This window comes from Podarcis erhardii (assembly GCF_964252035.2).
Source record: "Podarcis erhardii genome assembly, chromosome: 8".
NCBI classification, from domain to species: Eukaryota; Metazoa; Chordata; class Lepidosauria; order Squamata; family Lacertidae; genus Podarcis; species Podarcis erhardii.
In genome coordinates this window covers 14880166-14902765 of record NC_138499.1, presented here as the reverse complement: position 1 = coordinate 14902765, position 22600 = coordinate 14880166, and the positions used below count along the sequence as shown (strand labels likewise).

Sequence of the window (22600 nt, the reverse complement as noted above, 5' to 3'; positions counted from 1 at the left end):
AAATTTTAGGTTCTGTTCCTGCTAAATAAATACCAACATAGTTATCAGTACCCGAAGAGCTCCTGCTAGTTAATATTACAGCAAACTCTGAAGTAACCCTCTTTTTTTTTTTACCAGTTACTGTGTTGGACAATTCTCTGACCCAAGGAGTAGATTCTTACTGGACTCTGTAGGGCTCTTACGGGCCTGAAATTCAGATGCAACAACATAAATTCACCTGAGGAGAGGATGGTGAAAGAAAATACACTGTGCTAGACAATATTAAAAATGTGTGTTCTTTTTTTGTTTGTTTTAATGGCAGCACTGAGTTGAGCACTATTCAACAGCCTGGAGTAAAATCTATCTTGTGCCTTCCGTTGTGTCATCTTCCACCAGGAACGAAAAGAAAAAGTTAAGATTTCTTAATGGGCCAGACCCAATTGCCCTCGAGCAAACCCAATTCTTGAGTACACTCCTCAGTAGGAGCCATTCCCGTGAATGGTTGAAGATGTCCCGCACACACAAAAAGGAAAAAAAAGAAGAAGAGAAAAAGCAGGAAGTTCTTTCACTGATCGCCCAGCCGGAAACCCTGGCCCCAGTTGTGTCTCCCTTCGCCCTGGCGGTTCTCTGCAGGCCTGCGCATGCTGGCGGGGGGCACCCCAAATCCAGAGACTCCTCCTCTCCTGTTCGGCAGCCAGTGGTACCTGGGGGCCAAGCAAAAGAGCTGTTCAGAAATGCCTGGTCTTTCTGAAATCGGGACTAGTTCCAGCTTTGTGGCATTGTGCGTGTAGAATCTACACAGTAAGAGCTATAAGCTGGCCAAAATGATTGGATGACATATGGCTAAGATACTGTTCAATCCCACCCTGCCCTTTGGAGTGCAGTTTTAACCTAATTGGGACTGTTTTGGCAGACCCCCTAACAAGTCTGAAGCTCTTTTTGACAGTTTACATTCTTTTATCAAACACTCAGATCTCAAAAGCATTGCCCTTCCTAGCTTAGTGGGAGGGAAAGCATTGCATATTAATACATTAAAGGTAAAGGGACCCCTGACCATTAGGGTCCAGTCGTGGCCAACTCTGGGGTTGCGGCGCTCATCTCGCTTTATTGGCCGAGGGAGCCAGCGTACAGCTTCCGGGCCATGTGGCCAGCATGACTAAGCCACTTCTGGCGAACCAGAGCAGCGCATGGAAACGCCGTTTACCTTCCCACCAGAGCGGTACCTATTTATCTACCTGCACTTTGACGTGCTTTTGAACTGCTATGTTGGCAGGAGCAGGGACCGAGCAACGGGAGCTCACCCCGTTGCGGGGATTCGAGCCGCCAACCTTCTGATCGGCAAGTCCTAGGCTCTGTGGTTTAACCCGCGTCCCTTACATTAATTAATACATTAAGAAGTGTTAAATGCCCCCGTTTAAAACCGACGATCTGCAGCGACTGCAAATGTGTCACCTATGGGTTCCAGGAAGTGCTAGGCAGCTCTCTTAAGAGATACAGCAATTATTTCTCTCCTCGAAACGGTGTGGGTGTATCTCACTCTTTGGCTTTGAACTGGGATAGAACCAATATGTTTTCTGAGAGAGAGAGATTGTGAGTATGTGTGCTTGCATCAAGGACTGGGCAATATCTGGTTTTCAGCATTGTGGTATATCAACAGCTAAATATTGATATATGCTGATATATAACAATGTCTGAAATGTATCTCTGCTTCTTCCTCCTCTACGTTAATTCAGAAAGACATTTTTGAGTAAGCATGCGTAAGCCAGTTTAAGTTGAATTACTTGTTTTCAACCTTCATTTTACAAGTCTATTGTCATCTTCCCCCTTCCTCCTCTTCGATTCATTGCTTCTAAAAGTTTCAGGTGAAAAGCTCTCCTTATTGGTTTCGCTGTCAGAAATGCATGCTCTGATATATGTGGAAGACCCACCAAACTGGAAAAGCTTGCTTGGGTCACCTAAATTCTCTAGTTATCGCTGTTATAAACCTTTTTTTTTCCAAATAGGATAATTCCATTTCCTAATAAGCAACCTGATTTTCCTTTTTAAAAAGGAGAAAACCTTTTAAAACAACTTACAGGAACTGAGGCGTTGATAGGAAATTTCTTCCTCCCAAGTCTATTGGATATTTAAACATTAAGAAAAAGTACAGGTGGCCAACCAGGTTGCCAATCAGCTCATTGATGATACTGCAGGAGAAGAGAATGGGATCAACGTTTATCAATTCTGTAGTAAAGCATTTCCTGAAGGCAATCTATACACATTGAACCTTGGTTGCCCCAACATACAGCCAAGGAGACTAAGCTGGGGCTGGAGGAAAGGGCAGCTTTGGGCTCCTATCCCTAGGAGGAGGAGGAGTTTGGATTTGATATCCCGCTTTATCACTACCCTAAGGGGTCTCAAAGTGGCTAACAATTTCCTTTCCCTTCCTCCCCCACAACAAACACTCTGTGAGGTGAGTGAGGCTGAAAGACTTCAGAGAAGTGTGACTAGCCCAAGGTCACCCAGCAGTTGCATGTGGAGGAGCGAGGAAGCGAACCCGGTTCACCAGATTACGAGTCCGCCGCTCTTAACCACTACACCACGCTGACTCTCCTGTATAGCAGCTAAAATACTCCTATATTGCTATATTCCTGTATAGCAGCAAAAAATGTGCCATACATGCCCAAAGCCACAACTCCTAGCAGTTACCATGCTCAAAAGACAGGCTAAAAAATAAGGCAGACGGAAGAGTCAAACGGGCACAGGAAGTTCCTTTCCTTCCCGCATTCACCTTTTCTTTTGGAGAGGGGAAGACACAGGAGCCTGCTGCTCATGCAGGAGCAACTGCAGCTTGAGCAGGGCTGGTACTATGGCTGGGACCTTTCACCATGGAAATTGCTCACTGAGAAACCTGCCAGTGAAGATCTGGAGGTTGGGTCAGTGGAAGAGCTGGGCAATGCAAGGGAATGAGCGTCTCCTTGCCACTGCAAAAAAAAGGCTACTGCATTCACACACATTCCCCTTAATTATCCAGATGTTTCAGATATCCTTTGGGGTATGGAAGTAGGCCACATGTTACCGTAAGGACTGTATTTACTTTAATACAAAACGGGTATTTGGGAATACTTACGAGCCTCCAATGATATAGTTGAATCCCAGGATAACCCACGGTAGATAGCATGCCTAGGACAACAAGAGCACATGCAAACTTGCTGTGAACAAGGAAACTGAAGAGCGCAATTTAGTCTCCACCTGCTTCAGAATTCTCCAATTCCCCGACAGAAATCTAGCTAGCTAAGTACATTATTGAGCATTTAATGTACAGGGGCTGCATCCAATGATGATGTTCTACTCGGGCAAGACTTCCACTTGCACAACAGAGCATACTGCTGCTCTGCTCATCTCTGAAGCCCACTGCACGCCCTGAAAATCTGCTCCAGAGGGTTGGGGTCCATTTTGGAGCATATTTGAGGAGCAGAGAAAGGCAAAGTCAGTGGCTGGCTGGCCCCTGAGAGAGCAGGCTGCTGGACTAGGTGGGCTATTAGGCTGACCCAGTGGGCTCCAGTTGGATCAAACAGAGCTCCGCTCGCATCACTGGAAACAACCCCATGGTTATTTCATGACATCATCATCAACATCATCATAATTTATTATTTGTACCCCGCCCATCTGGCTGGGTTTCCCCAGCCACTCTTGGTGGCTTCCAACGAAGATTAAAAATACATTAAAATGCCTCACATTAAAAACTTCCCTGAACAGGGCTGCCTTCAGATGTCTTCTAAATGTTAGGTAGTTGTTTATCTCTTTGACATCTGAGGGGAGGGCGTTCCATAGGGCAGGTGCCACTACCGAGAAGGCCCTCTGCCTGGTTCCCTGTAGCTTTGCTTCTCGCAACGAGGGAACCGCCAGAAGGCCCTCGGCGCTGGACCTCAGTTTTCAGGCAGAATGATGGGGGTGAAGACGCTCCTTCAGGTATACTGGGCTGAGGTCATTTAGGGATTTAAAGGTCAAGACCGGTGTTATGTGGTCTCGGCGGCCACTCCCAGTCTAGCTGATATAGACGTTCCCCCCCCCCTCAACTATGGAGGTTTTGCTCCACCTAGTCGGCGACATGTAATTCATATTTTAGAAGTACAGTACCTCTCACTGGGTTGCAATATGCTATCAGGACACCCAAGTTGCAGTTAAATCCCCTTCAGCTTTTTTGCTCCATCCCTTGCCTCTGCTGGCATAAAATCTCTCTCCCGACTCTGCCTTTCCCTCCCATCCTGCATTGCCTTTGCCAATATTTTCCTTGTCTGTACACCTCCTCATTGCATACCGGACAAGGATGACAAATCCCCTTCTCCAATCCTAGCCCCCACAACTACGTATCTGGCAGCCAAGAGAAAGCATGGCAATCTGACATGAGGTAGCTAGTAGCATCAGGGAGGTGGGTAAAGGTCAAGGAGCTCTGCTACAAGCCCATGCCTGGCTGCAGCATCGCAAGGTGTTTCTAGAGCATACAATGTGGTATAAAGACATTGCCATCTCACACATGGGTCTATGTCTCTTGTGGCCAAGGCACATGATATCAACTCCGAGGCTACCCTGCAGAAAGGCTTGGAAGTGAAACACCTTTAGTGGCAGCAAAAGAGCTCCTCTGATGCCAGTATCCCTTTAAGAATCTGGAAGGGACAAGTAGTCACAGGGGGGAACTGCCTCCCTTCCCCAATGAGTGAGCAAAGTTCCTTTGATATGGGCAAAAGGCTTGAGGAAAGGGGAAAGCCCTTTGACCTTACCTTAAACCGTGTCCCAAACCAAAATGTCACTATCATGTCTCTGTTCAGCTGGGCCCAAACGTAAAGTACGGACATGATCAAGGGAATCATCAGCAGCTACAAGGGAAGCAAGAGAATGAAGAGACAAAAAGATTGAGATTCAGTACAGGAGACCTAAGCAACTGCAGAAGGGTCACAATAAAAAGAAACACAGAGGCCTGTTCAGTGCTCTCTCGAATTTGCACGTAATTTCAAACCTGGATTTAGTATTATGGAAACAAGACTCTGCCGCGTGTCTCCTCCCCACTCCTGACATGGTTGCACAGGGGAGTTTGAAATCTCTGCCTTCTGTTTTTGATTAACCGCAGCATGTCACTTGAATCTGAGAACTGGTTATAACCTTGAGTTGTTATCACTAACTATAGTTACAATTATCCATAGCTTAGAGTTCAGCCAACACACTAAGCTGTGGTTCATATAAAACAGATGAAGAAGTTTCTAGTCTTCTAACAGCTGTGCCAGAGCAAGCAGGAGAGAGCACAGAAGCCCAAAGCTTGCTGTGGCTCTTTCATGGATGCTTGCCACAGAGAGGTCTCTACACACCTGACAGCACATCGTCATTGAGAAAATGTTTTAGAAAGGCGTTTTTCCTCTTTGCCTCAGGGTCCCTAATTTGAGATCCACCAAGCAGAAAGCAGCCTATCACCAGACAGGACAGCATGCCGGGGCGCGAGAAATCTGGTTTTGCTGCCTGTCCCAGATAGCAAATACAAAGGCCTGTTGTTAAGATCGGTCCAACCACAATACGTGGCTTGTGGGCTGCCTTCAGCTTAGTGGGTCACAAGTGATGAAGGATTGGTGCACAGAGAAACACTTGGTTCCTAGCCTTGTTTATTCCTAGAATTAAGTCCCACTGATTTTGCCACCATCTCACGAAGTGTATTTTCCTCGGATTGCAGCCCTCGAGATTACAGGAGTCTGCTCAAATTATAGAAATAAAAATAGACTTTAAAATTAAGTCCAGCTATCCCCTCCTTATTCTGCGCTGACAGAACCGAGCATTAACAGAGGGCTTGCAGGTTTTTAGGCCTCCTTATTAATAACATCCGTGTTGGTTCTTACGTAATGACTTCCATCGCAAGAAAAAATGGTGTTGATTTACTTTCAACAAGATCTTTTTTAAAAAGCTAATGTGACTGAGAGATGTGATTGTGCGATTGGCAAGGACAGTTTGACAGAGGTATCAGCACCAGGCTTGCTTAATTACCTGAAAGTTAGATTACACACACACACACACACATCTTAAACAACTGGGGCTGACTGGCTATTTTAGATGCAAAGTTAAATACGATTCTTCTCTGCGGTGCAAAATGATGCATGCATTTGGGAGAACTGGGCACGAGTGGCTTAGAAGGGCCTGAGATGGAAACCCTCAGAGAGAGTAGGGAGAGGTTGGGCCCAATGCAGCTGGCGAGGAGTTCACGGATACGATCCCAAGAAGTGCTCTTATGAAACTCCCAGGAAACGTCAAAGTCTCACAGTGGAGACGTAATCAAAAGAAGGAATGCACACCTCTCCCTCTTCCTGGAAATCAAAAGGTCTTCTAGCTCCTAGAGCCCAAATATGGGATTTTGAGTTTGAGAAGAGCAGGGTGCAGTTGGAAACTCTGCCTGAAGCTCCAGGAGCGTCTTGGAAGTTCTCCTTCCTACAAAGGGCAAAGGCTTTATGGCAGCTTCAGCTGAAACTCAGCTGAAAAGGAATGCACCTACGGCACACTCACTGGTGACATTGGTAAGACTGCTTATCACCTGGCTAACAACAGGCATAGAATGCATTCAAGGGGTACAATGTGGTTTATCATCATTACACCAGCGATGGAAAACTGGAAAACTGGAAAACATATTGCTGGAGTCCCCAACTACCACCAGCCACAGTCAGCATAGGCATTGATCAGGGGCAACGCGAGTTGTAGTCATCTGGGTGGCCAGAGGTTCCCCAACCCTACGTTACGTGAATAAGCCTTAATCCTGTGTAATTTCTCCTTCCAAAGCATGCCTGTGAGAAGATCAGACGCCCTGGCCCCTATTTTCAACGTCCAATGCCTAATCTGCAGTCAGCTTCCTAAACCTGCTTCTTTTGGCCACACAACAGACAAAGCATAATACATCCTGTGTGGACACGATGCAAAATTGCAGTTAGGTAATGTCAGAGCCACCCTGGGTCCCAGCTCACAAGAGACCAAAGTCCAGTCCAAGCTATATACAAAAGCTTTTATTGAAGATCATTGTCGTCATTACATCCAAACTCCGTGGCTCCGCATCTGTTACCCTTAGATGTTAGAAGTCCCCTCTGAGTCCGTCCCTCCCCTGCACCAATTTAAGAGGCTTGTACTGCTCCACCTTTTCCTCTCTTTCCTTTTCCGCAGGGTCTTCCTGCCCCCCTGTCTTCCCTCTTTCCGGGACTCCCCAGAGGCTGAGTCTTCTCCCGCCTGCTCCCCCCTCCTTCGTGCTTTGGCACCAGGCTCCTCCTCAGAGCTCTCCTCATTTCCGCGCGCCTCTATATTTGAACTTGGCGCGCGTACGTTGCCTCTGACCTTCCTTTCTACAGTTACGCTGCTCTCGGTACTACACTCCTCCCTTTCAGGCAGGGCGTCTTGCTCCGAACTCCTCCCCCTTCCTCCTTCCTGTCCTGCTCTTTCTGACACACTGGCAACTCCCCCCCCTCCACTCCTTTCCGACGGGGGAGCTGGTCCCGCTTTGCCACTCCCACTGGGGATTCCCTCTTCGTTCCCCTCTTTCTGACTGCTTCCCTCTCTATTGCCCCTTGGCCTGACCAGGGGGGCTCCCTTCTGGGAATCCTCTGATTCGCTAGACGGACTTTGGGACAACCTCGGCTCGTTGTCGTCCTCTTCCTCCTCGCCCTCGCTCTCTGTCTCCTCTCTCCCTAAAACCCTGACATCCATCCCCCCCTCGAAGCCCCCCCTTCCCCCCTTCCGCTCATCGGGTGCAGGTTGTGGAAGCTGCCGCTCTTCGGAGGCGGACGCAGGATACAGATTCTGCACCTCCATCTCCTCTGTTTGCAGTTCGTTGTACGAGTGTTCGAATTCGGGTTCTTGACCCAAGGTGTTCTCTTCTCCCTCCTCCATTGGTACCTGGTCCGGTGCTGCCTGCCAAGGTCCCGTCAGCCATTTCCTGCGCCAGTCCTCCTCTGGTTGCTCGTCCCACCAATAAGAGGGTTCTGTGTCCACCCCCGAACACGATCCCCTGGGCGAGTTGGAGTCCGGCGACCTTTCTTCGGCTGAAGAAAAGCCGTGGAAAGTGCTGCCTGAACATGTGGGCGTAAAGAGCCAGTCATCAAAGTACTCGGCTGGCATGGGTCTATGAGGGAAAAGGGCATGGAACTCGTCTTTTAAAAGAGGTTCGTCTAAGGCATAGCCCGGCACCCAACCATTGGTACTGACTGGGGCACCCTCTCTGACTAGAAAATATTCTACTCCCTCTTGCCCCCATCTCGAGTCCAGGATCTCTGTGACCTCGTTGAGTGGTTCGGCCCTAGGCGCCCTCTCCCTCTCCTGTGACTTAGTGTGTTGTTGCGTGACTGTGTCAGACTCCTGAAACCTGTGCGGTGCCTTGTAGGGAGTGAGCACCGATCTATGAAAGACCGGGTGCACTCTGGAACCTTCGGGGAGGGCTAGTCGAAAGGCTACAGGGTTGATTTTAGCCTCCACCTGGTACGGCCCTAACTGCCTGTGCCCCAGCTTCTTCTTGGCCAACGACTTGGCTGGCATCGCTTGGGCCGCTAACCACACCCAGTCCCCCACCTGGATCTCCTCTCCCTCTCTCCTGTTTTTGTCAGCCTGCACCTTATATGCTTGCTTGGCCAGCTCTAAATGTCTCCGCAACTCTTCGTGCACCTCCTGCAGCTCCGCTGCAAACTGGTCGGCTCCTTGCGGCACCCCCTCTCCCGGTGCCACGAACCCCGGGAAGGTTCTGGGATGACGACCATTGTTCGCGAAAAACGGCGTCACCCCCGTGGACGCGTGCTTCGTGTTGTTATAGGCAAACTCTGCCATCGGCAGGTAGTCCACCCAAACTGCTGGTCGCTGGTTGGCGTAACATCTCAGGTACTGCTGCATGATCGCGTTGACCCTCTCAGCTTGGCCGTTGGTTTGTGGGTGTCTCGCCGACGTGAGGTTGATCTTGACGTTCAGGATACCTAAAAGCTTCTGCCAAAAATTGGAAACAAACTGGCGCCCCCTGTCGGACAGGATGGACTGCGGCAGCCCATGCACCTTGAACACGTGATCGATGAAGAGTTTGGCAGTCTGTTCCGCCGTCGCCACCTTGGCGCATGGAATGAAGTGCGCCATCTTGGTGAACAGGTCCACAACCACCAGTACCGCCGTCTTCCCCCTGGAGCTGGGCAGGTCAGTAACGAAGTCCAGAGCTACCCTCTCCCACGGTTGCTGTGGCGTTTCCAGCGGTTCCAACAGCCCCGCTGGCTTCTGGTGTACTGGCTTGAACCTCTGACAAGTGTCACACCTGGCGACGTAATCCGCTACCTCTCCACGCATCCGGGGCCACCAAAAGTCTCTTGCCACCAGTTCTATTGTCTTCTCCTTACCGAAGTGGCCCGCACTGGGGGCGTCGTGCAACTGCTGCAGAACCTTTGCGCGAAGCTCGTCGCTTGGCACGTAGAGGGCACCTTTGCGAGTTAGCAGCCCGTCGCGTAGTTGGAACTCTTCGCCACTCTGCACACCTCTGCGCAATTCCTCCATCTTGGACTGTGCGAACTGATCCACTTGCAACGCGCGTCACACCGCGTCCAGATCTACTGTGGCGGCAGCGCACGACCACGCCTGCGGTGCGAAAATGTGCTTGGCTGCTACAGGCGCCGCTTCATCGAGATATTGCGGTTTCCTGGATAGCGCATCGGCTATAACGTTGGAATCTCCTGGGACGTACTCTATCCTGAAGTTGAAATCCGCGAAGAACTCTGCCCAGCGCATGTGTCTCTGGCTCTGGAGTTTCGCCGTGCGCCAATACTCTAAGTTCTTGTGATCCGTGCGGACCTGCACTGTGTGCTTGGCTCCAATGAGGAAATGTCGCCACGCTTTGAACGCTGCGTGAATGGCTAACAGCTCCCTGTCCCATATGGTGTAGTTTTGCTCCGCTTTGCTGAGCTTTCTGGAGTAAAAGGCACCGGGTCTCCAGTTTCCATGTGGATCTTCTTGCAGGAGTACGGCTCCAACCGCTCTGTCTGACGCGTCGGTCTCTAGTCGTATGGGCTTGCCTGGATTCACGTGCAGCAGCTGCTCCTCGGAGGCAAAAAGGCTTTTAAGCTTCTGAAAAGAGCGCTCCGCCTGTTCCGTCCACACGAACCTCTTTTTCTTGGAACTGAGAGTGTCCGTGATCGCTGCCGTCTCCTTTGCAAAACCTCTGATGAATTTGCGGTAGAAGTTGGCGAAGCCAATGAATCTTTGGACTTCCTTCCGATTGCGAGGGCTCTTCCAGTCCAACACCGCGCGGACCTTGGCGCTGTCCATGGCCAGCCCCTTGTCGGACAGCTTGTAGCCTAGGAAATCCACGTCCGTCACATCAAACTGGCACTTCTCTAACTTGGCGTAGAGCTTGTTCTCCCGTAGTCTCTGCAGGACTTCCTTTACGTCCTTCTCATGGGCCTCCTCCGTTTCCGAAAAGATCAGGATGTCGTCGAGGAAACACACGCATTTCTTGTAGAGAAGTCCCGCTAGCACGTGATGCATAAATGCTTGGAAGACGTGAGATCCATTTTGGAGACCAAATGGCATAACTCTGTATTCGTACGTGCCCAGAGGCGTGAACATGGCCGTCTTCCACTCATCGCCCTCCCGGATGCGTATGAGGTTATACGCTCCACGCAGATCCAATTTGGTGAAGATCTTCCCCTTCCTTACGGTTGCCAGGAGATCATCTATCTTGGGCATGGGGAAGGCCTTGGGTTTGGTCTTACTGTTTATGAATCGATAGTCCACAATGAGTCTTTTTTGGGGCGTGTCCTTTTTCTTTACAAAGAAAACAGGACTGCCCCCCACCGCTTTCGATTCTCGGATGAATCCGCGCTTCAAATTGTGCTCTATGAACTCCCTGAGTTCTTGCATCTCGTCCTCAGACATGGAATACAGCTTTGCAGTCGGCAACTGCGCCCCTGGCACCAGGTCGATGGCACAATCATAAGGCCTGTGGGGCGGCAACTGGTCAGCTTCCTTCTCGCAGAAAACCTCCAGGAACCCCTCGTACTTGCGGGGTACTGCCTGCACCATGCCAAGTTGCAACTGCTGCTCAGCTCCCTCCTCCTGGCTGGACTGGATGCAATGTTGAGCACAGTACGATGAGCAAAAGGTGATCTGCCGTTGGTACCACGCTACAGCAGGACTGTGTCTCTCCAGCCAACTCATGCCTAATACTATAGGCGTGTCTGAAAGGCGGGTGACATTGAAGCTGATGACTTCTCGATGATTTCCAATCCTCATCATCATGGGAGGCGTCTGTTGCACAACTTGTCCTCCTAGCAATTTCCTGCCATCCACCGTGACTACGTTCAGAGGTGTTGTCGCTGGCAGAAGCGCTATGCGATGCTGCTTGACAAAGTGCGTCCCCACAAAATCTGCGTTGCTCCCAGAATCAATCGTGATGGGGACTTCCAGGGTGGTCCCATTCGGCAACTGAAGTGTTGCAGTAAGCTGCACCGCTGGCTTGGGTGGTAAAGGGTCTGTGCGTTGCAAAAGCGCTGGGGACTGCTCTACAGATTCGCCTGGCTGAGCCCCAGCAGCTCTGCTTCCAGCCAGGCACTGTCGTTTCCCTGAGGTTGCTCTGCTTGCATCATTTCTGCTGCAACAGTTGCTAAAGCTGCAGTGTGTTTCTGCAGCCTCTGGGGACACTCTTTCGCCATGTGCTGTGCACTGTCGCAAATGTAACACTTCCTGGTCCCTCTAGGAGGCTTTGCCTTCACTGCACCGGAAGCTGGGGCTCTGGCTGTTGCTTGAGCCTTAGCACCACCAAGTTCCATGGGCTCCTCCCCCTGCCTTCCCAGTGGCGAAGGATGTGACTGACTGAACTCCCTGGGGATGAAAGAAGACGTCCTCGCTGGTGGACGCACCTGACGTTCTTCCTCAGTGCGCCAAGGACGTCCCTCGTGCCGTATCCCAATCGCCAAAGCCCTCTGCACAAGCTCCTCCAGGGTCTGGGGTCTGTCTCCCCTGGCAAGTTCATCCTTAATGGGACCGCTGAGCCCCTCCCAGAACAAATCCCTCACAGGTGCACAATCCTTCTCCCAGCTTAGCGCAGTCAGTAAAGCAAAAAATCTAGAATGGTACTGACGCACAGTGGCTTTGCCTTGCCGCAATCCAAAAATTTCCCTGCGTGCAAGATCCACATCTACAGTTGACTGGAAGCAGGCATCCATCGCTTTAATGAATTCATCTGCATCGCGGCGGGCAGGGCCATCTTCACGCCACAAATTGCGCAACCAGTCTCTGGCCGGCCCATGCAAGTGAGAAACAATAAACCCCACTTTCTCCTCCTCATCTTTAAAGTCATGACGAAGCAAGTGCAATGCATACAAAACGTCTGCTCTGAAACTGGGGTAGTGCTTCAGGTTCCCATCGAAGTGGGTGACTAGGCTGCCCCCCCTCCGTCCAAGTCCAATCCCCTCTGATCTGGACCCTGGGAACCCTTCCCTGCTTGCACGTTCCCACCTTGTTTGCAGGTCCTGGCAGCGCTTCTCCATTTCGTCATGCTTCTTCTGAGACGCAAGGACTGCAGCAGTGAGTTCGGAAACTGTAGTTCGCAGCGCCGTCAACTGCTCCTCCGCACTCATGTCTGTCACCGTTCGTGAGCTTTGCAAAAAAAAATTTTGCGTTCTTTGGAGGGGACTTTCTGTCAGAGCCACCCTGGGTCCCAGCTCACAAGAGACCAAAGTCCAGTCCAAGCTATATACAAAAGCTTTTATTGAAGATCATTGTCGTCATTACATCCAAACTCCGTGGCTCCGCATGTTACCCTTAGATGTTAGAAGTCCCCTCTGAGTCCGTCCCTCCCCTGCACCAATTTAAGAGGCTTGTACTGCTCCACCTTTTCCTCTCTTTCCTTTTCCGCAGGGTCTTCCTGCCCCCCTGTCTTCCCTCTTTCCGGGACTCCCCAGAGGCTGAGTCTTCTCCCGCCTGCTCCCCCCTCCTTCGTGCTTTGGCACCAGGCTCCTCCTCAGAGCTCTCCTCATTTCCGCGCGCCTCTATATTTGAACTTGGCGCGCGTACGTTGCCTCTGACCTTCCTTTCTACAGTTACGCTGCTCTCGGTACTACACTCCTCCCTTTCAGGCAGGGCGTCTTGCTCCGAACTCCTCCCCCTTCCTCCTTCCTGTCCTGCTCTTTCTGACACACTGGCAACTCCCCCCCCTCCACTCCTTTCCGACGGGGGAGCTGGTCCCGCTTTGCCACTCCCACTGGGGATTCCCTCTTCGTTCCCCTCTTTCTGACTGCTTCCCTCTCTATTGCCCCTTGGCCTGACCAGGGGGGCTCCCTTCTGGGAATCCTCTGATTCGCTAGACGGACTTTGGGACAACCTCGGCTCGTTGTCGTCCTCTTCCTCCTCGCCCTCGCTCTCTGTCTCCTCTCTCCCTAAAACCCTGACAGGTAAGAACAGAAGGGAAAGCTTCCAATCTCTCCTCCTTGCAGCTGCGTGAGAGGAGAGGGGGCGCCGAAGAGACACATCCACAAAACAGTATCAACTAATGTAAAATTTACCTTTGCACAGTAGACAAAACCCACCCACCCACACCCTTTTCTCTGTCCTCCAGGCAAACATGAAACATCATCAGTGTTCAAGGGCACCTTTCAATGCAAAGCAAGGCCAATCGTGTGAGAGACAGACAGACAGACTTGGGGAGGGTGTGGTTGGGGAATGTTCTGAGAGACAGAGAGACATGGAGGGTTGCAGCAAGGTATTGTTAAAACCTGAATGCAGCCATTTTCTCTCAGCGTTATTTCTCCTACAGTTTTGCACTTGGGTACCAGCAGAAAATTCACACCAAACTTGCTGGACAGGAATGTGGAGTGTTTTGCTTGGTGCTCTTTCAGGTGTTCAGAAACACAAACTGACCCTTTTTCTCCCTGCCAGCACACTGGTTTAGATGGGAGAGTATTGAATACACAGTATACATAATCCACTCTGATCTAATCTGGCCCACATGAATTCTGTACAAGTAGATGAAAGACCTGGCACTTTAGAAGCCAGGTCGCTTTGAAAACAGACATGCTTACCTGCATATTCATTGCCAAACCAGTAATCTTTCATTGTTTCACTAAGGAAAACCAAACTAAAACAGAAGACAAGAAGCGCAACCTTGTGATGAGGCACATTTAACTCAAGGGACTAAAAGAGCTGGACAGAATCTGTCTGGAATCCCCCAGCATGGCTTTGAAACAGCCTGTGGAAATATTGCTGGTGAGAGAGCAAGTGACACCACAACTGGGCACCACAGTTCAAGAAGGACACTGGAACGTGTCCAGAGGAGGGCAACCAAAATGGTCAAAGGCCTGGAAACGATGCCTTATGAGGAACGGCTAAGGGAGCTGGGCATGTTTAGCCTGGAGAAGAGGAGGTTAAGGGGTGATATGATACCCATGTTCAAATATATAAAAGGATGTCACATAGAGGAGGGAGAAAGGTTGTTTTCTGCTGCTCCAGAGAAGCGGACACGGAGCAATGGCTCCAAACTACAAGAAAGAAGATTCCACCTAAACATTAGGAAGAACTTCCTGACAGTAAGAGCTGTTCGACAGTGGAATTTGCTGCCAAGGAGTGTGGTGGAGTCTCCTTCTTTGGAGGTCTTTAAGCAGAGGCTTGACAACCATATGTCAGGAGTGCTCTGATGGTGTTTCCTGCTTGGCAGGGGGTTGGACTCGATGGCCCTTGTGGTCTCTTCCAACTCTATGATTCTATGAATCAGATTCAACACACAGTACAGTGCAGAAGAAAAGGTTCTGTTAGCCGGACATACTAGACACTGCAACTACTGTTCTGCAGGCAAGCTTCAATGGACTCAAATGCAACCAAGGATGTGCCTGCTCCCCTCTCACCTCTCCTCCGGCAGGACCAGGAGGAAGACTTCTGCAAAGTTGAGTTCTGCTTTCAAAGAATCTCATCTTAGCATTAGGTACAAATGAGGTATCCTGGTGTAACACAGTTGCCAAATTTGAAGCTGCCACTGTTAAACCATTAGTCATTTTAAGCCAGGAGTACTGTTTTTTTACAGAATGCGAAGCCAAGATTCCTCGAAAGCTAAACTCAACTTGGCAGAAGTCCTTCCCCTAGCTACACAAGAAGCGGATAGGCACAGGCCCAAGACTTCACTCTGAGCTCATTAAGGCTCAGCCACTCAATCAGGGTTTAGTACAGGGCCAGTGATGCCATATTATAAAACTATTTATACAGCATCTTTCTGAGGTTTTTTTTAACCTGCAATCCATACAGCTATTCCTACACGTACAGACAAACACAAAGCCACCAGATATCAAGGAGATAAAGAACTACACAACATTTAGAATACATCTGGAGGCAGCCCTGTATCAGGAGCTTTTTTAAATGCTTGACATTTTACTATGTTTTTATATGTGATGGAAACTGCCCAGAGTGGCCAGGGAAACCCAGCCAGGTGGCCAGGGTATAAATAATAACATTATTATTAATAATTATTAACAACACATCATAGTACAAAAGGGGCAGAAAGGAGTGAAGCAGATATTATCTTGACTAAATGCTGGCTTTGACCTGTAAAGCCTTAAACAATTCAGGACCACAATATCTCAAGAACCGCCTCTCACCATATGAACCAACTCGTACCCTGTGATCATCACCTGAGGCCCTTCTTCGTGTGCCCCCTCCACAAGAGGTCCACTACACGAGAATGAGCCTTTCCTGTGGTGGCTCCCCATTTGTGGAATGCTCTCCCAAGAGAGGCTCACTTGGTGCTTCCAGGCGAAAACATTACTCTTCAGCTGATTAAACAATCTATGGCCTTTTGAATGTGTTTGTGGGGGGGACGGGTATTGGGTTCTGTTTTTGATTATATATTTTGTGTTCTTGTTTTGTATTTTTTATGTTATGAACCGCCCTGTGATCTTCAGATGAAGGGCGGTATACAAATTTCATAAATACTACTACAACTGCTAAGACCATGCAGTGGATGTGTGACTAAACACAGATGAGGACCACACAACCCACTCCCACCCCTCTGCAGAACTCAAACATGCCAAAATGTTGCTGTAGCAAATAAAAAAGGATACAACTATGCAGATCCAATTAAAGAGAAGCATGAACATATAGTCGGCGGGTCTTCCATCGAAAGCGCCTGTGAACAAAAGAGTGGCGTTAGAGCGAGCTGAAACCTTGGCAGTTGTTTTGCATTTTTCCCCCCAGAGACACTGGTGGATCTTAAGGGCTATGATTATATTGCACGACACAACTGCGGCTTTCGTTCAGAGGAAGAAACGAGAGGCTGATCCGTTTCAGGAGCCTGCAGGAAGAGTCAGGGAAGGTTTTTCTTCCAGTTAAGAAATGCTTGGGGGGGGGGGACTGGCTGTTTTAATAGACACGAAATATATCATCTCCACATTTGGGGAGAGGAAAGCCTCTTTAATCAATATGGGTACCAACTTTGTATCTAGCATTATTTTTCTGCAAAAAATACAGGAAACAACGCTGTAGTGCATCTTTGAGGTACAGTCATACCTTGGAAGTCAAACGGAATCCATTTGACTTCCAAAATGTTCAAAAACCAAATCGAGGCTTCCGGTTGGCTGCAAGACATTCAGCTTCCAAAAGAACACTAAAAACCGATCACTTCCGGATTTGTGGCGTTCAGGAGCCAAAGTTCCAGGGCGTTCGGAATCCAAGGTCTGACTGTACCAGTGAATTCAGACTACACAGGAATAGGACAGCAGCCTCAAAACAGGACCTTGATTCAAAATAACCAGCCTCCATTTTCCTCATTCCCAAAACCCTCACAGGGCAACTATCTGAGCATGCCCCAAAGACTAGCATTGCACACACACACACTTGAATTTTCATTAACCTCCCATGGGTCCAGACTATCATGGGTACTCTGCCCAGGGACCTCTCCCACTAGAGGGGAGAGGCTGTTTTCACAAATTCTCCCTGCAGCCTCGTGCCCCTCAGAAAGCTGCCCCAGAAGCTGACAGCTAGGAGGCAGCGCTAAGGGCTGCACAAAGAATTGGTGGAAGTTTGGATGCAACCCTGCGAATTCTGCATCTTAGCAAGATGAGATTCTCACAGCTCCATGGCAGAGCCCCTGCCTCGCATGCATAGGGTCACAGACTCAATGCCTGGCATCTCCAGGTAGGGCTGGGAGAGTCCCGTTTTAAATCCTGGACAGTCAGTGCAGACATTACTGAGCTTGATGGACTAATGCCTTGACTCAGTATAGGGCAGCTTCTTAAGTTCTTATATATGCATCCGAATTAGCATCTATCTCCACAAGATGGACCCAGAAGATTATAAAAGAAAATGGAAGGCAACTAGTGCCACCGAATGCGAAAACTAAATAGCATGTTATATATTCGATGTTACATTACCTGTTTCTAATCGTGATGAATACTGATACAAAAAATATAAGTTCACCAGGTAAAGAAACCCCGTTCCTGGGCCGACCGGAAAATAGAAGGTTGCTGTGATTGGCCTCCAGATCTGTTCAAACATTTTAAAGAGAGAGTATGAATTCAGAGGTTTATTGCAGTGAAACAACCGAGAGTCTTGTGGCACCTTAACTACTGACAAATTTGTTATGGCATAAGCTTAGCAACTACACATGATGCACGGCATGTAAGCCTCACTTGACTAGCAGATGGGAGAGAAATGTAGGGGGGTGAAGTCAGAGTAACAATCATTTAAGACAAGAGCTTTCCAAACTGTGTGCTGCAACCTGTTAGTATGTACGGGTTGTGTGAATGCTCCCCATGCTCCTCCTGGGGCTGGAAAGGGGTTAGTTAAAACCTCCAGCTTGCTTGTAAAACTGAATCACTGTGTCGCAAAATGATGCACGTCTAAAAAGTATGTCAGCGAGATGAAAAGTTTGGAAAGCTCTAATCCAAAAGCATGGCAGTACACAAATAACTTCTCCTTGGAGGACCCAAATTTATACATGCTATAGAAATGAAGTACAGTGGTACCTCGGGTTACATACGCTTCAGGTTACAGACTCCCCTAACCCACAAATATTAGCTCAGGTTAAGAACTCTGCTTCAGGATGAGAACAGAAATTGTGCTCTGGTGACGCAGCGGCAGCAGGAGGCCCCATCAGCTAAAGTGGTGCTTCAGGTTAAGAACAGTTTCAGGTTAAGAACAGACCTCCAGAACGAATTAAGTTCTTAACCTGAGGTACCACTGTAGTGTATTTCTATGAGGGTGGTTTATTTCATATATATAAGAGCATTTAAGTAACACTTAATATTTCAAAAATCTCCAAGCAGTAGGTGGCTACGTCCCCAATGCTATAGTGTAGGACTTGCACAAGCATCGCCTGTCTTTACACAAAAAATAGAGCACATTCCACCTGTTCTAGCGAACTCCCTGCCTATGACATTTCCAGTCCTGTTAACTCTGAGTAGCAGCAGCCGCCACAAAAAATAGCCTTGCCACAAGGGGCTGACCATGCTTGCAATTCTGACACAGAAAGAAGTCACCCACTTACAGTGGGGGGGGGAGTATTTGATCTCCTGCTAAATTTGCCCGTTTGCCCTCTGACGAAGAAATGACCAGTCCATAATTTTAATGGTAGGTTTATTGTAGCTGTGAGAGACAGAATAACAGCAGAAAACCCCCCAGAAACCCAGGAGACAAAAGTCAGAGATTGATGTGCATTATAATGAGTGAAATAAGTATTTGATCCCTTTGCAAAAGATGACTTAGTACTTGGTGGCAAAGCCCTTGTTGGCAATTACAGAAGTTAGACGTTTCTTGTAGGTGGCCACCAGGTTTGCACACATCTTAGGAGGTATTTTGTCCCACTCCTCTTTGCAGATCCTCTCCAAGTCAGTAAGATTTTGAGGCTGATGTGTAGCTACTCGAATATTCAGCTCCCTCCACAGATTTTTGATGGGATTAAGATCTGGAGACTGGCTAGGCCACTCCAGGACTTTAATGTGCTTCTTCTTGAGCCACTCCTTTGTTGCCTTGGCCGTGTGTTTTGGGTCATTGTCATGCTGGAATACCCATCCTCGACCCATTTTCAATGCCCTGGCTGAGGGAAAGAGGTGCTCACCCAAAATTTGACGATACGTGGTTCTGTCCATTGTCCCTTCGATGCAGTGAAGGTGTCCTGTCCCCTTAACAGAAAAACACCCCCAAAGCATAATATGTGCCCCTCCATGTTTGACGGTGGGGGTGGTGCTCTTGAGGTGATAGGCAGCATTCCTCCTCCTCCAAACACAGCGAGTTGAGCTGATGCCAAAGAGCACATCTGACCACAACACTTTCACCCAGTTCTCCTCTGGGTAATTCAGATGTGCATTGGCAAACTGCAGACGGGCCTGTACATGTGCTGTCTTGAGCAAGGGGAGCTTGCGGGCTCTGCAAGATCTCAGTCCTTCACGGCTTAGAGTGTTACCAACTGTTTTCATGGTGAGTATGGTCCCAGCTGCCTTGAGATCACTGACAAGTTCCCCCTTGGACAGCTCTTTGGTCTCGGTCATGGTGGCTACTTTGAAATCTGCTGGATTGATTGCTTCTGTCGACAGGTGTCTTTTGTAACGAGCTGGGATTACAAGTAAGACTTCTCCCTTACAGCTGGTACTTCTAATCTCAGCTCGTTACATCCAGTGAAGATACCAGGTAGCCTGACATCTAGCTGGTTGATAGGAGATCAAATACTTATTTCACTCATTATAATGCACATCAATCTCTGACTTTCGTCTTCTGGGTTTCTGGGGGTTTTCCTGTTGTTATCCTGTCTATGACATTCCTTTGTTTGGATGCCTCCTTGAGCTCCTTCTCTTCTCAAGATCTTCCTGAGCATTTTGATCAGGGGGATGATAGCAGGTCCCCAGTACTAAATTATTCTTGGGGTCCAATATCACCACCTAACAATTCTGTGGGGGAGTCTGCCCCTTTTGGGATTTCAATCTCACGGGACTCTGTGTCCTCTTTGACATGCAGAGCAACACCACCTCCAGAACACCCTTCTCTGTCCTTCCTATAGAGTCCAGATGCGGAGACAACTGTGTGCTACCATTGCCCACTATGCCCAATACATCTATTCTCTCTTTTAAAACCAAGCATTCCAACTCATCCATTCTGGCTTGGAGGCTTCTATAATTAACAAATGAACGTCTATTCATGATCTCTGTTTCCAAACATATCTGGCACATGCATTTTATCCTACTTTACTTTGGCCTCTTTGAATTCCTATAATGTCCCCCTTGCACGATACAGCATGTTCATCCTTGCATATTCCAAACCAGCTGTTCCTCCAGTGACCAACTTAAAAGCTGCTCTGTTACAACGCTAATTTTAAGAACCAAGTTCTTCCCTGGTTCAATGAAGCCTGTCCCTTTCATAGAAGCCTAGATAGTTCTATAATGTTTCCTCAGTGCCTAACAAATCCAGATTCTTGTCTCACAAACACACTGAGAATGTTTAGCTGGCTATGCATGTAGCATTTCAGAGAACACAACCTTGAAGGTGTTCTATTTATGGCTGCTTTACTGCTTTCTGAAGGTCCTGTAGACCTAGCAAGGTCCAGAAGGAAACCTATTCTGCCCTGGCCTCCTCACCCTATTAATGGAACTGTTACCTTGACATTTCAATACTAGGGTAAAGGCATTTTGTTAGCCCAGGCTCCTCCTCACTTGTAGAGCAAGCGCTGCGCACATGAATAAGCATCACATGCCTGCTTTACTCCTACCATCTTGGAAGGAAAAAACAACAACCTAACAATCAAACCAGAAAGCCTTCCGTCATAGTTCCTTATTATATCTAAACCAGAAAATGATTAAGCATAATGGTTTCTGAACAAACCAAGATCAGCAACACAAAGCACTTGGCTTCATAGACAATCATACCTCGGGATATTTATGCTTCAGGATAAGTATTTTCGGGTTGCGCTCCACGGCAATCCGGAAGTAACGGAGCGCGTTACTTCCGGGTTTCGCCGCTCGCGCATGCGCAGTCAAAATGACATCACTCGCATGCGCGAAAGCGGCGAAATGCGACCCACGCACACGCGTCTTACGTTCTATTCAGGATGCAAACGGGGCTCCGGAACGGATCCCGTTCGCATCCTAAGGTACTGTATCATTCACTTATCTGCACAAAAAGAGGGGATAAAGTGGCTGCACACAAAGTAACAATGTTTGATTTTGAGATATCGATGATGATGATGTTCAAGCTTCCAGATGCGGCAAATGAGTTTCAGGACTTACTGTGGGAATGAATTTGAACCCACGATGGTAAAGACCTAAACATTCCCCACTAAACTGTGGTACTGTGCTTTGCTTTCAGGAAAGAGGTAGGAACTGCTGGGCTCAAAACAAGGCACCTTTACAAGCGGTGTCCCGTCCCCCCAACAGGTGGCCATGACACAGCACTGACACTTCTCGGGTGGCACAACGGGTCAGTGCGCCTGGCTGCCAACCAGAAAGTCGCTGGTTCGAGCCCACCCAGGAACGGCGGTAGGCAGCTGTCCTGCATCGCAGGGATGGGGCTGGGCTAGATGAACCCTGGGGGTCCCCTTCCAACTCCCTGCGATCCAGTGACAACCAGCGCTGCCGAGCTCCACGCCGTCAACCCCGACAACTACAACTCCCGGCATGCACAGCGCCGCGCCGCGGGTGATTCTGAAGCGCCAGGCTCGCGCCGAGCATGCCGGGAGTTGCAGTCCGCCCACTCGCTTACCTGGAAGCGGTTGATGAAGGCCTCGGGCCACAGGAAGAGGTAGAAGGGGCTGACGAGGCCTAGCTTGCCGACGAGAGGGACCGCGATGGCGCCGGCGAACCAGTAGCGGGTGATGAGCGGGATGCTCCGGAACCACTCCCCGAGGTCCGACATCTCCCCTCCGCTGCGAGGCCTGGGCGCCGGGCGGGCGCCTTCGGTGCTGGGGCCTTCCGCTGCCCGACGCGCTCGCCGGAGCCGCTCCTATGACAGCGAAGGTGGGGCGGTGGGAGGGGCCCGCCTTCCTCCGACGTGGCCGCGCCGAATTCGGCCGAGCAACGGCCGCTTCCGGTTTCCGCTGTTTTTTCCTCTCTGAGGGGCGGGGCGGAAGGAGCGTCACCGGAAGTCCCGGCTCTTAAAGGGCCAGCGGGCGCCGTTTCTCGCCCCTGTTTACAAATACACGTGGGAGCGTGTTGGAGGGGGGAAATAGAAACGCGGAAGCAAACCTACAGAGGCTTGAATTATTTTTTAACTGTTTATCCTGATCCCAACTCATCCCTCTTTGCTGCAAGCTGCGGCATGAAGGTTGAATAAGTGCGCTTTATTTAAATGCCAATTTCAAGCATATAATATCCCCCAGACTGGCTTACTAGTATCAGAGGGAACAAAATAAAATAAAATAAAAAACTAAAAATATTCCTTTCCGTAGCACCTCAGAGACCAACTATGTTAGTTATTGGTATGAGCTTTCGTGTGCATGTTACTGGAAGGAATTTTTAAATTTGATTTTATTTATATAATTTTGTTTCTATTACGGCAGACCAACACGGCTACCTACCTGTAATAGTATCAGATTGGTGTGTGACACTTTAATTGTAGTGCATTAGTTTTTCTCTCTTCTCTAAGCCGATCTGGACGAATATAAATATTTAAAACTTTTTGAGGGGGGTGTATACATATA

At 49.0% G+C, this 22600-nt stretch overlaps 1 protein-coding gene across 1 annotated transcript; it reads right to left on the bottom strand.

The window, feature by feature from the left end:
• Window positions 1–261: 261 nt before the first annotated feature.
• Window positions 262–21913, bottom strand: DERL1 (derlin 1). Its single transcript, XM_081874773.1, has 8 exons — window positions 21664–21913; window positions 17349–17460; window positions 16041–16105; window positions 14016–14042; window positions 4740–4835; window positions 3089–3141; window positions 2055–2165; window positions 262–683 (listed from the first exon to the last, which is right to left on the bottom strand). The coding sequence occupies exons 1-8, from the start codon at window positions 21814–21816 to the stop codon at window positions 545–547; spliced, it is 756 nt and encodes a 251-aa protein (XP_081730899.1). The 5' UTR covers window positions 21817–21913; the 3' UTR covers window positions 262–544.
• Window positions 21914–22600: the final 687 nt, after the last annotated feature.

Coding starts and splice junctions, on each gene's coding strand:
- DERL1 (XM_081874773.1), bottom strand. CDS start 21,816: ATGTCGGACCTCGGGGAGTGGTTCCGGAGCATCCCGCTCATCACCCGC. Junction 17,461..21,663: donor CCTTCATCAACCGCTTCCAG/GTAAGCGAGTGG, acceptor ATGTTTGAACAG/ATCTGGAGGCCAATCACAGC. Junction 14,043..16,040: donor TTAATTGGATCTGCATAGTT/GTATCCTTTTTT, acceptor AAACAATGAAAG/ATTACTGGTTTGGCAATGAA.